The sequence below is a fragment of the Myotis yumanensis genome, unplaced genomic scaffold, assembly GCF_028538775.1.
Source record: "Myotis yumanensis isolate MYYU_CA2020_CCGP unplaced genomic scaffold, mMyoYum1.0.hap1 SCAF_13, whole genome shotgun sequence".
Lineage (NCBI taxonomy): Eukaryota > Metazoa > Chordata > Mammalia > Chiroptera > Vespertilionidae > Myotis > Myotis yumanensis.
In genome coordinates this window covers 12,106,150-12,121,977 of record NW_027223764.1, presented here as the reverse complement: position 1 = coordinate 12,121,977, position 15,828 = coordinate 12,106,150, and the positions used below count along the sequence as shown (strand labels likewise).

At 36.3% G+C, this 15,828-nt stretch overlaps 1 protein-coding gene across 1 annotated transcript in view; it reads left to right on the top strand.

Annotated features, from left to right (window-relative positions):
* The first annotated feature begins 276 nt into the window (after positions 1–276).
* Positions 277–15,828, top strand: part of SMC3 (structural maintenance of chromosomes 3) — a 31,228-nt gene continuing 15,676 nt past the window's right edge. The window contains exons 1-15 of the mRNA XM_070432307.1: positions 277–418; positions 1,513–1,588; positions 3,760–3,798; positions 5,788–5,855; positions 7,569–7,640; positions 8,003–8,082; positions 8,341–8,419; positions 10,334–10,451; positions 11,386–11,561; positions 12,065–12,145; positions 12,721–12,885; positions 13,522–13,643; positions 14,633–14,846; positions 15,094–15,197; positions 15,383–15,482. Of these exons, the coding sequence (XP_070288408.1) occupies positions 404–418; positions 1,513–1,588; positions 3,760–3,798; positions 5,788–5,855; positions 7,569–7,640; positions 8,003–8,082; positions 8,341–8,419; positions 10,334–10,451; positions 11,386–11,561; positions 12,065–12,145; positions 12,721–12,885; positions 13,522–13,643; positions 14,633–14,846; positions 15,094–15,197; positions 15,383–15,482 (1,509 nt within the window). The 5' untranslated portion in view covers positions 277–403. The remainder of the gene's footprint in view (positions 419–1,512; positions 1,589–3,759; positions 3,799–5,787; positions 5,856–7,568; positions 7,641–8,002; positions 8,083–8,340; positions 8,420–10,333; positions 10,452–11,385; positions 11,562–12,064; positions 12,146–12,720; positions 12,886–13,521; positions 13,644–14,632; positions 14,847–15,093; positions 15,198–15,382; positions 15,483–15,828) is intronic.

Genomic DNA, 15,828 nt, shown 5'->3' with positions numbered 1-15,828 from the left:
GGTTCCCCCTTCTGGACGCAACCATTGGCTCCACGCTCGGAGGGAATACGAGCCAACCTCACGTTCAAGTCTTTACTGAATAAAGCTTGCGACTAACCCTCAGCAAAGTTTCAGCTACAGATAGAAATTTAATAATCAAATCTACCTAAGGACGCCGGAGAAGCCTCCTTTTGTAAGACAGATAAAGCAGACCTGGCCCGGACTCCCCCTACGCTTTGTTGGGAAAACGAGGGTGGTTCCGTCCGAGGCGCGGACTCCGCCTCCCGGGGCGACGCCATTTTGTTTGGCTGGCGGGACGGACAGGCGCTTAGGGGGAGGGGTCCCATAGGTGCCTCACCTGACCCCGCGGCCGCGCTCTGTTTCTTCACGGGCGGCCCTTCTCCCCGGTTGGGGTCCCGGAACCATGTACATAAAGCAGGTAAGGCCTGTGCGTCCCTCACACCCCTCACGGCCCCGTGAGGACCGCTCCTGGAGGCGGGGATGTCGCGGCACGACCTGCGGCCTCACCTCTCCCTCTGAGGGGGACCTGGGTTGGACGGGGCCTGGGGGGCGGAGAGAGGCCCCGCCCCCGGAGCGCGGGGGCCGCTGAGAATCGGGGCGTCCCTGTGCAGCCCGGGCCTCTGTGCGGGGCGCTTGTTGGAAGGAGAAAGGACTTGGGGGAGGTGTGGAGGGGCCGGCGGGGCGGGCCTTGTGGAGAGATCGGGCCTTCCCGGGGGTCGGGGGGTGCGGGAGCGTGAGCGGAGACGGCCGGGGAGAACCCCGCGCGGGTCATTCGCTGGCGTGTGTGGACATGTGTCTCCCGGCCCGGGGACGCCCCTGGGGCACAGGCAGGGTGGGGTGTCAGCTTACCGGGGGGCCTTGCTCCTCCGGGTCTGACAGGAGGAGTCGGAGGGACCTCGTTCTGGCGGGAGGTGTGGCGCCGCCTCATTGTTGACTCCTGTCAAAACGCCTTCCCGCGCCGGAGCCCGCGCGGAGCAGAGCCCGTCCGCGGGCCATGGGCGAGCGTCCCTGTTGGCGGCGCTGGGCTCTCAGCACCCCCTGCCCGCGACGTCCCCCTTTGGGGGGCTGTCCCGTGTTCCCCGCGGACTCAGGAGAGCGGGGGCCAGCCTGCCTGCTTGACGCACATTTACCTGAGTGAGCCCTTCAGGTTGGGGCTCCGGCGCCCGTTTACGGGGTGCGTGGTGTCCGGACGCCCCGAGGCGGTTCCGAATGAAAACTGAACGCACGGCAATGGGCGCTGAGGAACGGACGGCGTGTCCTCCGACGGTTTTTATCATCGCCGCTTTCCACAATGAACTCTTCTGAGGAGAAACCGACAGGTTCCTGTCTTAGAGGAGACACCAGAGAGGGCAAGAAATGCAAACTTCTAAAACGTTTTCTTTTGCAAGAGAATATATGGGGGATATATTCTCTTGCATAATTCTCTTGCAAAAGAAAACGTTTTAGAAGTTTGCATTTCTTTGTGTGTGTGTTCTGAAAAAAAAAAAATAATCCCTTTTATTTATTTACTAGGTTATCATCCAGGGTTTTCGAAGTTACAGAGATCAGACAATTGTAGATCCCTTCAGTTCAAAACATAATGTGATTGGTAAGTGTTCGTGTTTAAATTCTGCCTGTTTAAATTACGGAGACGAAATTCTCTCTGCGTATACATAATTGTATGTATTTTTTTCTGTATGAAATAACTTATTTGTCTTCTGTCTGCACCGATGAATTGCTTATTTTACACATTTAAAGAGTTTGAATAAGGCAGTCATACATTATTTGGGTGTACTCCCGTGTGTATGTTTGCATAGCTTTAAGTTTATAGTGAACGGCACTAACTTTAGTGTCATTTTGCAGTTAAAATGCTCACTATGGCCTCTTTCAAAGATGACCATGCTTTATTCACAAACGACATTGTTCTCAGATTTCTTGCCTCCCTGTCATAACGTCTGAGGATAGACCACAGAGCTTGGTGGGAAGGTCGTCAACTTTGGAGCAAAATTGAATGGGATTCGAATCCCAGTTCTGGCGCGTGTTCTCGGTGACTCTTGACTCCCCGAGGGGCTTGGGTTTTCTCATTTGTAAAGTGGAGGTAATGACCGATTCATGGGCTGTTGGGGGGATTGAATGAAAGAGCAGCTCTGCAGGAGGATGGAGGGCCAGTGGTGATGGCCCCGCAGTGGTCAGTCTCCAGGGCCTTCTGGTGGTGATGCTCATGTGCTCAGAGCCAGCACAAGTGACTTTTGATGTTCTGAGTTTTTAGATGTAAGTTACGTATATCATGGAACTTTACCTCAGACTTCAATGCAAACTTCCTAAGAAAAGGGATATTCTCTTGCATAATTATAGTATACTTAATCCACTCAGTAACCTTAACATCAATGCAGTCATTTGCTGTTCATTTTCCAGTTAATTGATTGACCCAGAAATGCTCTTTTTGGCATCCCCCCCCCCACCACCACCACCCCCGCCACCCCCACCACCCCAGTAAAGGATCTATTTAGGATCAGGCATTGCTTTTAGTTGTCATGTCTCTTTAGGTTCCTTTAAGGTGGATCCTTTCCACAGTGTTTCTTTGTCTTTTATAACATTGTTTTATTAAAATATTGTGTCATCTTCCTTTTACTGATGTTACTTTTGATCACTCAGTCAAGGTAGTGTCCAATTTTTGTACTGTATAGTTAATGTTTTTCCCTTGCAACTAATAAATACTATGGGACTGGGGAGATGCTTTTGTAACATGCAAAGATGGTGATCTTTATAAAAATTTTCCTCTGCATTTTGTGTCCGTTAATAATTCTTTATTCTGATGGTTTCAAATGATTTTTTTCCATTTCCAGCATTCCTTTCACATTTACCATGATCAACTAAGAGTCATTCCTTCTTGGTTGCTTATCTTTTTATTGTCAGTATGAACTCATGGATTATTCCCCCCAGCACTAATGTCTAGTTCTTCTAATTATTATGGTACTCATGTTGTCCTAGATTTAGCTGGTGGAAGCCGCTTCAAGCTGGCCTCTGTGTCTATTATATGCCTCTTTTGAAAAACACTTCGTTACTTTCTGGCATAAATGATCCCTTTAGGATTTACTTTGTAGTAAAGTGATAACTTTGAGGCTAAATTGTTCAGCATATTTTGGTCAAGATTAAGAATCTTAATGAAAATGTTTCAAAACAAAACACTCAAATGCATTCATTAAACTTGAAACATTTGATACCCTTTTATGTATAGGATTGCTTATTTCTGAATTCAGATAGAAAAAACAATGCCTTACAGTCGTCTATACTTTTATGAGTATAAAACTACATTAATATATAGGGCTGATATAAATTGTTTAACATGTGAGTAGTTGGAGAATTTGAAATGATTCAAGTATTTTTTAAAATGTAGTAATATGTGAATCTTTACATTATTAAAAAATACTTTATATACAATTAAAATAGAATTACTGTGCATTGTAATGATTATAAATTATAAAAGCCAGGCAGTGTATTTAATTATTTTTATTCTAAACTATTGGGAAAGAGCAAAAATATCAATGATGAAATTATTTTCTTTAAAGAAAAAGATATCTGAAGTCTATATAAAAATTGTACTCATTTGGTGATTAAAGCTGTTTTGTTTATTGATTTCTTTTGTTCACTGTTCTGTTGTATTTAATATATATTAAGATGTTATGCTAGAAACTTGGATTTATAAATTTTCTAGTACAGTAAAGTTTTAATTTTATAGCTTCTTATATAAAATAACATATACTTTTTGAAATTTTATAGTGGGCAGAAATGGATCTGGAAAAAGTAACTTTTTTTATGGTAGGTATTGTTTTTTGCATTCTAAATATATTAAGACCTAGGTATCTTAAGATAGTTCATTTTGAGATTATGTCTGCATGAAATCCAGGAAATACTTCTTCATACAGGGTTGTAGTTTAGAGAGTTAAGAGTGTAAGGACCTGAGTTCTACTCTATACCTAGTGATTAATGAGCTCTGTGAGACTGGGCAAAACACTTAGCCTCTCAAATTACTCCTTTCACTTTAGGAAGAGAGATGTTCACCCTGCCTGCCTTGCATGAGTTGTGTGAATTACAAACTTGCAACCGAGATACCTGCCCTTGACCAGAAATCGAACCTGAGGTTCGACGCTGTAACCACTGAGCGAACCAGCCGGGGCTCTAAACCAATTATTATTATAAAGGATGGAGGGGTATAAAAACTTTGTTAAGTCAACAGATTATTATCAATTTGCAGATAGTAAATAGAACTTTGAAAATTATCTTTAAAGATAAAATGCATTTAAGTATACTAATGCCTCTGTCAGCAAATCCTCTGGGCAGAAAAAATCATGTTAATAGAATTAGACTATATAAGGAGTGGGAAAATTTTTGAACCTCTTAGTTGGGTAGTATTTGAGGAAAAGTGCGGTTTAGAAAAGCAAAAGTTCTATCCTGTCTGCTTGTAAAGCTAAAAGGTATTACTCTATATTCTATCTGTAGTAATTTGGGGATGGTAAGAGAGTGGCTTGGAGTGGAAATGAGTATTTCATAATCTCCTCGGGAATGAGGGCAATTTAAATTCATTTTCCTTCCACCCCTCGACCCCCAAGGTGATTATAAAAGACAGCCAGTCCTCACCTTCACCCCCATTCATGCATACACACACACTGTCAAAGGTCTTTTGGGTGGACTGGGAACAGAACAACTGGGTAAAGAGTTCCATTTCTAGATCAGGGTGGTCCATTTAAGTGCTCTACATGGAAGTAGGAGTGACTCCTAGTCAAAGCAGTTGAGTAGAAGATGGGAATCTGAAACATTTCCCTATATATATTTTTAAATTTTTATCTTATTTTTTTAAAATATTTTTTTATTGCTTTCAGAGAGGACGGGAGAAGAGAGAGAAATAGAAATGTCAGTGATGAGAGAGCGTTATTGATGGGCTGCCTCCTACACGCCCCCTTCTAGGGATTGAGCCTACAACCCAGGCATGTGCTCTGACCGGGAATTGAACCGTGACCTCCTGGTTCATAGGTTCACCACGTTCAACCACTGAGCACACCAGCTAGGCAACCTTTTGGTGCACTGGACCACACCCAGTTAACTGAGCCACACCATCCAGGGCATTTCCCTATATTTTTACTTAGATCTATTTCTTTTGACAAAGTATCCAATTAAGGATATTGTAGGAATGTATTCTAATTTGTTAATAAATAATATGTAACATTTATATCTAGTGGCTAAAAGCAAATATAATGTTAACCTAACAAGTCAGTGAGTACTTTAAGAAGAAGTAGACCTTAGTTCTGCTTGTCTCTTCCGTTACCTTTGTATTTTCTTTTTACTTTATTGCCTTAAATGTTTCAGTGAACACTTAAAAAAAAATATTTTATTGATGTCAGAGAAGGGAGAAGGAGAGAGAGATAGAAACATCAGTGATGAGAGAGAGTCATTGGTCGACTGCCTCCTGCACACCCCACACAGGGGTTTGAGTCCACAACCCTGGGCTTGTGCCCTGACCAGGAATCGAACTGTGACCCCCTGGTTCATAGGTCAACGCTCAACCACTGAGCCATGCCAACCAGGCTCAGTGAAAACTTAATAGTTTTCTTATATCATCATCTTCTAGCTATTAGTCTGAAATACAGGCAAATTATCTGCATTTTTTTGTTGTTTATATGAAGTAGGTAATCTACTTTATCTGCATTGTTCATTACCTGCTACACTATATTCTATGAAGATAGGGGAAATTATTAGTAAGGCATAAATTCATTTTAGACTGTACTAATTGTTATGTTTTTGTTTTTCTAGCAATTCAATTTGTTCTCAGTGATGAGTTTAGTCATCTTCGTCCGGAACAGCGATTGGCTTTATTGCATGTAAGTGAGGCTGCTTTAAGACATTATTGATATTACAGTTAACCCTTGAACAACTCAAGGGGTAGTAACATCTACTGCCTTCAGTAGAAAATCTGCATGTAACTACAGCCAACTCTCCAAATATGCAGAGTTCCAATCACAGAGTTCCAATCACCAGTGGATCCTTGAACAACATGTGCAGATCAGTTTAAAAAACCTGCATAGGTCGACAGTTCAAACCCACATTATTTAAGGGTCAGCTGTACATATATATTTTTTTATTTATTTACTTTAATTCTCCCCTGAGGATATGTTTCTACTGATTTTAGAGAGAGAGAAACATAGATTAGCTGCCTCTCAAATGAATATGCCCTGTCCAGGGATCGAACCTGCAACCTTTTGGTGCATGGGATGACGCTCCAACCAACTGAGCCACACCAGCCAAGGCAACAGTATATATATTTTAAAATACATTGTCAATCCTGATAAATTACTTGTTCAAGTTTCAGATCCTTTGTGAATATGATATAGCCTCTTCTGCTGTAAAATTTAATCTGTTATGTTAATGTAGGATAAAGCTTTAATTTTTATCTAATGATAAGAAAATTGTAGGATTTGTCTATAGATGGATATGTCTTCCATATAAATATAAATTCTTTATTAAGGATGTTGTCTGGTAAAGCTGGAGAAGGTTTGCCGAGGAGAAAGAAGAGTTTGATATTGGGGATTAGGAACTTTGAGACTCAGAACCAGAAGTTAAATGGGAACATATAGAAGCAACCATTGCAAAATAAGCAGCATAAAGTTGCTACTGTTTTTAGCCATATAAATGTTAACATTTTCCAACATGAAAGAAGTATGTGTAAAGAAAATTATTAAAATTTTTCATTAGAGTTTTATGAATAATGAACTAAAGTAGTTTTAGGATAAAAATTATAAAAGACTATTATAAAATAATTTATATTTCTAGTTTGAATAAGGCTTATAATTAATTTAAGGACCAGAAAGCAAGATTCCTCCATATATCTCAATAATGTCTGTCCCACCTAGGAAGTGTTTTTTTGTTTGTTTTTTGTTTTAAATATCTCTCTACCCTACTCCCCAAATTTGAATTTTTGGCTCAGTAATCAGGACTAATTCCTTATAGAAAAATCTCTGTTTAAGTTTCTCAGATTGGCATTAAAAGAATCATCTTTTTAGATATTCTCCATTGTGTTGAATCACTACATGATACCAGTGTCCAGAATCTGGAAATTACCTGGACTTGGTTATGTAAGTGGTTGGGCCATAAATTGGTTTAAATGTGACACATGTTAAATGCGTTTTCTTAGCAGATTTAAAACATAGACTATCTCAAATGTTTAAAAAACAGAGTTTCAATAGTTCTATGATTTGTTAGGGTTCATTTCCAGCATTAAGATGAGTCTGTAAAAGAAAAGCCTCAAAAGTGTTTTAGATATTATCATGTAGGTAGAACTTAGTGTCTATGGGGTCTTGTGCTCTAATGAGGACCTAACTTTAACATCTTTTGTATTCTCATTCAGAATCAAAAGCCTTTGGTTAAAAAATATTACTATCCTAATCCAGTATCTTTGCTATTTTGGCAAGAGAGATATTTACTAGTCTGGTAGAAATTTTTCTCCATTGAATCAGGCTTGTTACCATGCACTAAACTTGAAATGTGTTTAAAGTATTTGAAAATACCACAAATTTAAAATTTATCTCATATTTTAGGAGGGTACAGGTCCTCGTGTTATTTCTGCTTTTGTGGAGATTATTTTTGACAATTCAGACAACCGGTTGCCAGTGAGTAACTGCTTTTTCTTTGTATTAATGTTGAGAATTTTATTGTTGCAGCTGATTTTTTAATGCTTTAAAACATTTATTTATAGCTTTATGTAAGCTATTATAATTTAGTTTATGCCGGAGTTACTATTCAGTTTACATGCTAACTTTGTTTTAAAATTATAATGAACATTCTTGTAAATAAGTGGGAATGTTCAAGCTGTTGTAAAAAAATGTCTTTATCGTAAGAATTGAGTATTCATAGCATACCTGTAGTGAGATTGAAATGTCAAAATAATTGTTAGGTTTAGGGACTCTAAAATGACCTTTAAAATTTTTTACTTTTACTATTTAACTCTGGGCTTTCACTTTTTTCTTCTTAGATTGATAAAGAGGAAGTTTCACTTCGAAGAGTTATTGGTGCCAAAAAGGATCAATATTTCTTAGACAAGAAAATGGTCACGTAAGCATTTTTCTTCACATTTGTAATTTCTTTACAACAGAGTGAAAGTATTTTTTTACTTGTCTAATATAAGAGGTATATTTATTTATGTTCAACAAATCAGTATTTAGAGCATGAACATAAGAGTCTGAAGATTCTCTGAGGCTAATACAACAGATGGTTTAATAACTGTTCTGTACTCCCTCATGCCCCTTAACCTAAAAGTTAGTGTACTCATTTTTTGGTCATTTATCTGAAATTTTCAATCTTTATCAACAGGAAAAATGATGTGATGAATCTCCTTGAAAGTGCTGGTTTTTCTCGAAGTAATCCTTATTATATTGTTAAACAAGGAAAGGTAAAAAAATTATATGTCCTTTTTAAATAGAACTTGGTTTTTGAGTAAATTCAATGAATGATGATTTGGTTTATTGTAGTGGTTAAGTTGAAGCGAAAATATACCTTATGTCTTGTTTACATTGATTTATTTTGTATTGAAGTTAGTATTACCTTTTATGTGGCTATAAAATACAAAGTAGATCCATTGCATAATGGGATGAGAAGTATTTCAGTAGAGGTTAAATGGATCATCTTTCCTTAGTGACCTGTATTACTTTCTAAGATACATTACACTGAAGACATGTAGGTTTTTGGAAATCTTTTAAAATCATAAATTATGAATATTGTGGAAATTCTGTAAAAATCACATTTGAAAATATTACTTTCTAAAGTATATCACAAAATTAAAATGCTAAAAAGCTTACATTACTAGAATTCACCATAATGATACATATTATTTTCCTTATAGAGATTATATTCATTATAGTTTTTAGTTTCTATATACTTGAGCTGATTGTTCTACGATTTCCTAATATACTTTAAACTATATCTAAGATAATTAATTTTTCTTAGGACGTACCTGCAATGTCCTGAAGTTTTCTGTAATGTTTGCTTGGACTAGGGGGAAGTTCTTAACAAATGTCCACTTCTCGTATATTGAAGGCTTTTTTAGATTTGTGTTGGAAAGTTAGCATTCAGAAGTGATTAGGAAGGGTATGGTGTTTCCCTTTTGGGAAATGTGATACCAGAAGAACAGGTTTTTTAAAAGATGGTTTATAAGAAATTTTTTAAAAAGGAGGCTGGTTTGAAATAGCAATTATCTGAGTCTTCCCTTCACACATACAACATGGGTCTCTTTACATTATTTTAATTTCTGCTCATGTGTGATTTCATATGACCCATCTGTGACTACTTCCTCTACAAAAGCATTGCCTTCACTCCTACTCTATATGCTTTATTTCTTTATTCTGTTTTGTTTTTCTTCATAGCAGTTGTGTTATACTGTGATGGTATGCTTATTTCCTCTTTTTCCACTAGAGTAAGTTTCATGAGGGCAAGACCTTTTCTGTTTTGTTCACTGTTTTCTCTCCCAGTGCCCAGCAGAGTGGCATGTATGTTGTAATGATTCATTAAATATGTTTTAAGTGAGTAAATTTAGTGAATGAACAAGCTTAATTGGGGTACCTAAAGAGAAGGACTTGAAGGGTGATTTTTTTGTTGCATATACTTTTGTTGTGTATACTTTTGACAGACCATTTTTTCTTATCTCAGAGCTGATTCTCTTATATAATAGTGTTAAAGTAACTGTCACTTGAATTTTTAATGCAGTGATAGCATTTTTTACCTTTAGCACTTAATTTTATTTTAAAGAATATGTGAAACTCATGCTTGTTATATAAAGTTTCATGGTAATTAGGTTTTATCACTCTTTGTCATGTATTTTCTTTGCCATATATTTGTGAGATACTAAAGATGTTTTTACTTATTTTATTTAATACACCCTACCCCTGTGAGACAGTTATTTTAATCTATATTTTAAGAATACCACTTTTGTTATACTTTTAATAGTATCATTATAGCTTTAAAAAAATGCATAGTGAGTTATGGTTTCCCCTCTTAAAAATACTTTGTTCCTTTAGAATGAGTCTCATCTTTTATACCTTATCAAATTGACTAAGAAAAAGAGATGGTGGGATATTCCTCTGTCATTTGTAATTTGGAGGGTTTTATCATAAATTAGACTTATGAATATATATCTTGGATTTTTTTGGGGTAAATTTCACTTAAGTAAAAGGAAATACAGGTATATAGGTATACTTATGTACTGTACAGATTATATTAGTGAACTCAACTTATGTGAATACCCATTCAACGTAGAGTTCTTAAAGAGCAGTCTGTAGTGCTGTAATAATAATTTTTCCAAAATTTTTAGATCAACCAAATGGCAACAGCACCAGATTCTCAGAGACTAAAACTATTAAGAGAAGTAGCTGGTACTAGAGTATATGATGAACGAAAAGAAGAAAGTATTTCTTTAATGAAAGAAACAGGTAAAAGAAATGTGATTGTACCTTATTTCTATTTGTTGTGAATTACTTTTCATTGTATTGTAATGGAAAGGAGTTCTGTCTAGTTCAGGAGTATATTGTATGTTACTTTGCCTATATGTTGAATGGAGAGAATATTAGTTTTAAGCAATTTAAGGTTTGAGATTTCCAATTGATTTCTTTGAATAAAGAATTGTTACTGTGAAATAGTAATGCCCTTTTAGATCAACTACTTTGTGCCTCTAATGTCCTCATCATTCTGTGTGAGATAACAAATTTGGATGTATTCCTTTAAAAAAAAAAAGGGTTCAGGAGCAAGTAAATGTAAAACTTCGAATTTAGACTCATCATTAGTGCATTTATTGTGGAAACCCACTTTGCTCTTCAAGTGCTCTGTCCTGTCATAGCTTAGAGTCAGACAGTCCTGGATTCAAAATCTAACTAATAATTAACTGACACTGTAACTTTAGACTTGATCTCTCTAGTTCAAAGCTTCCCTATCTGTAAAATCCTTTTTCATGTTTTATAGTGGTGACTAGAGGAACAAAGTAGCACAATTGGAATATAATAGGCATACAGTATGTAGCAGTTATAGGTAATGCTATAATTGTAAAATTGGGAATCAGTGACACCAATGATATTAGTAGGGTTTTGTGTTTTTTAATGTTAAGCTTTTAAAGGAAGCTTAAACTGAGATCCTTACCACATGTATATGAGAATCAGTGTCACCATGTGGAAGTTTGTTCTCTGTTGCTTTTCATAATAAAGCATCATAATTGCCATTTTATTATCTTAGATTTGGTTATCCTATAATAGCAAAGAAATAATGCTGTAGTTCTTAAGATTAAGTTTAACTCATGGTATATTTGAGAAGAGATATTACATAAAAATGTATTGAACTCCTTCATCCCTCCCCCCCCCCCTTTTTTTTTTAAAGAGGGCAAGCGGGAGAAAATCAATGAGTTGTTAAAATACATTGAAGAGAGATTACATACCTTAGAGGAAGAAAAGGAAGAACTAGCTCAGTATCAGAAGTGGGATAAAATGAGACGAGCCCTGGAATATACCATTTACAATCAGGAACTTAATGAGACTCGTGCTAAACTTGATGAGGTAAAATATTTACCTTTGCCACTTAAATTCAGATTAATTTTTATTACTATGAATGTGTTAAACTCATGCTATATTTATACTTTTCAATGATTTTTAAATAGAAAATTAAATTTGAAAACCCCTTAATTTATTAGTTAGCAAATTTGTTCTTTCGGTCTATTCTAAGAAAAATGTGTAGGCCCATGTTGGCCTTGCTGTATATCTGAAATATAATCAGGTGGGGTCTCAGACCAAGATGAGAGTGAGCCACCTTTTAAAGTTTTATGAATTTTTTTTCTTAGGTTTTAAAAATGTATTTTGTAATTACTATTGCTGACATTTTGTACAAAAATTTGTTTTAGGGAATTTTCTATTTAAAGAAAACCACTAAGTTTTCTGATAAAATTTTTTTAATGTAAATGATAATTTTAGCAGGTATCTAAAAATTTAACTAGGTATTTTAAAAAATTAAACAAATACAAGATGAGTTAGAAATAATAGCTTGGTTTTGTTGTTGTTTTTAGCTTTCTGCTAAGCGAGAAACTAGTGGAGAAAAATCCAGACAATTAAGAGATGCCCAGCAGGATGCAAGAGATAAAATGGAGGTAAGATTACAAACTACACCTAGGCTATTTCTTTTTTTTTTTTTTTACCACAGTAGGACCTTTGTACCAGAATTGGGAATGATAACTTTAAGTGGGGTGTCACTGGGATTGAGTATTGGAAACACAGAGTACTGGAAGGGTAAATGAAAGGGGAAAAAAACGGACAAAACTAATCGTATTAATAAAAGGCTAATATGCAAATTGACCGAATGGTGGAACCACCAGTCGCTATGATGCGCACTGACCACCAGGGTGCAGGTGCTCAACAAAGGAGCTGCCCCCTGGTGGTCAGTGCACTCCCACAGGGGGAGCACCGCTGAGCCCAGCTCACGGCTGGTGAGCACAGCAGGAGTGGCGGGAGCCTCTCCCACCTCTGTGGTAGCGCTGAGGATGTCTGACTGATGGCTTAGGCCTGCTCCCCTTGGGCCAAAGCCGTCAGTTGGACATCCCCCCCAGGGCTCCTGGACTGCGAGGGGGTGCAGGCGGAGCTGAGAGACACCCCCCCACCATGTGGTGTAATTCTGCTGTTGTACTTTTAATTGCCTGACTCATTTCTATTTGAAACTTTTGAATAGGACATTGAACGCCAAGTTAGAGAACTGAAAACAAAAATTTCAGCTATGAAAGAAGAAAAGGAGCAGCTCAGTGCTGAAAGACAAGAACAAATTAAGCAGAGGACTAAGTTGGAGCTTAAAGCAAAGGATTTACAAGATGAATTGGCAGGCAATAGTGAACAAAGGGTAAGTCAAAATGCTAAAAATGAAAGACATAAATATTCAGATGAGGAGGACTAAGAGTCCTTTCTGTGATGGGTGCATGCTTGAAATTTTGTAAAAGATTTGGCACATTAAAATAATTTGCACTCACATAGCAACTCATTACTATCTCTTTGTTTCTTTTTTTTTTTTTTAAATATATTTTATTGATTTTTTTACAAAGAGGAAGGGAGAGGGATAGTTAGAAACATAGATGAGAGAGAAACATCAATCAGCTGCCTCCTGCACACCCCATACTGGGAATGTGCCCACAACCAAAGTACATGCCCTTGACCAGAATCGAACCTGGGACCCTCCAGTCCACAGGCCAACGCTCGATCCACTGAGCCAAACTGGTTAGGGCAGATGTGATATATATATTTTTTTTTATTTTAATAATTTTTATTTCTTAAAGTATTACAAAGAGTATTACATATGTCTCCTTTTTTCCCCCCCTTGACATTCCCCCGGCCCCTACCCCCTATCTCTTTGTTTCTTACATTTAAAAATTAGTTTTGTGTTGCAGGATCACTTTTCTCATGAGAAAACATTTTATGTTAGACATATAAATTAAAGATTTTTAAGCAGATTGCATTTTTACTTATCTTACTTTATTTACAGAAACGCTTATTAAAGGAGAGGCAAAAGCTGCTTGAAAAAATAGAAGAAAAACAGAAAGAACTGGCAGAAACAGAACCCAAATTCAACAGTGTAAAAGAAAAAGAAGAGCGAGGAATTGCTAGGTTTGGGATTTTTTTCACCACCACTTTTAACTTTCTGCATAGGTTTTCTATAGAACCTAAATAGTCATGGGTTTAGAAGGCACAGAATTCAAGGCAAAAGTTAAATGCCCATTACAGAGTAATAGCCAATGTTAAACAAATACTGTGGGCCAAGCATTATTGTGCATATATTGTCTACATTCTTTCTACTCAAAGGCCCTAAGAGAACCACATTATCCCCACTTCATATGAGACAAACTTGAATCTCGAGTAGGTTAAGTAACATGTCTAAAATAACATAGCTAGATGTTGGATCTTTTTAAATAATTTGTATTTGTTTTTTTCACCACATGACATGTTACTTCACGTTTTATTCTGCCACTTTTTTTTTTAGTCAATGCTGTTTTAACAGCTAGACATTTTAGTATGTATTTGTAGATTGGACTTGGCAGTGTTTGCTGATTTTATGATTTAGTGCATTATCATGTTTATATGCCATTTATATTTCATTTTAGTGAATTGCACTTTAAAAAAATTTTCTTTTGTATCAGATTGCTTTATGTAATATAGGCATTAATATTTATTTTATGTGGTTTGAATGTTTTCTCTTGCCTTTTAACCTTTATAGTATCTTTAGTTGTAAGGAGTTTAACTGTTTATATAATTAAATATAGTTGGAGCATTTTTGAAAATTCCTGAGAATGGGTTACTAGAATTCTAGATTTACCGACTATCGCAAACCTAGAGTGAAGACATTTTCTATCTGAAATTCTTAAAGTATGGACTATTTTACCTGACTTAAAATGTGATTTTGAAGTAAATTTATTATTTTATAGTACTAGCCCAAGGAGCTCTCTCTATCAGGTAACAGTTGCTTTTTATACTTAATACCTTTTTTAATGGAATTTTTAGATGGCTATTTTCTCTATGTACTCTTGATGTATTGATTGCAATTAAACTTGTTTATTTCCTGTTCTGTTTTTCAATCCATTCTCTTTTGTCTTGTGTAGATTGGCCCAAGCTACCCAGGAAAGAACGGATCTTTATGCAAAGCAGGGTCGAGGAAGCCAGTTTACATCAAAAGAAGAAAGAGATAAGTGGATTAAAAAGGAACTCAAGTCTTTAGATCAAGCTATTAATGATAAGAAAAGACAGATTGCTGCTATACATAAGGATTTGGAGGACACTGAGGCAAATAAAGAGAAAAATTTGGAGCAGTATAATGTAAGAACTTCTACAGTTATTTTGTAAAAATCTTTCCAAAGAGATAAATGTATAGTTTTACCTATTTAAGTTTTATTTTTAACAGTTTCCATGTTACTTTTAAAATACATAAGACAGGCACTAATTTTAAAAAGACCAGCACAATTTAATATTATACATATGGTAGTTTTTTGTTTTTATTGATTTTTTTAGAGAGGAAGGGAGAAATAAATTGGATTTTAAATTTGAATTATTTTTATTTCCATAGAAACTGGATCAAGACCTTAATGAAGTCAAAGCTCGAGTAGAAGAACTGGACAGAAAATACTATGAAGTAAAAAATAAGAAAGATGAATTACAAAGTGAAAGAAAGTTAGTATAGACTAAAATATGTCAATTTTTTGAAGGAATGCTAACTAGCTGACTATTAAATGGTCTTTAAATTACAAATTATTCAAATATGTTTGATTTCATTATTTTACTCTAAATTTTGTATACTGTTAGTGCGCCTTCTTAATGCTTTTGAAATTAAAGACAGTCTAATTTTTATTGGTTAGTTACTTGTGGAGAGAGGAGAATGCAGAACAGCAAGCACTTGCTGCTAAAAGAGAAGATCTTGAAAAGAAACAGCAACTTCTTAGAGCAGCAACAGGAAAGGTGAGCGGATTCTTTTCATTACCTCAGTTTACATTGAGTCAGTTGCTATCACACGAAAATTAGCTTTCAAGCTGTAGGTGATTGGTTCCAGGCAATAAATAAGAGTAGAGTGTAAATCACTTGTCTTATAAATATGAAATTATGGGTATTGTTTAAGCATGCTATTAATGATAGTACTTTTAATAATATAAGATATTGCATGTAGTTGCCATATTTCCAAGGGGCATGTGTTGTTGGAGAGGGTGTTTTTACTTGAATCTCTGGCATATTTTTTAATATGGAGATATGGGTTTATTTTTTACCAGCAAGAGTGCCATTGGTAAATTATTTTAATATTTTTCACTTC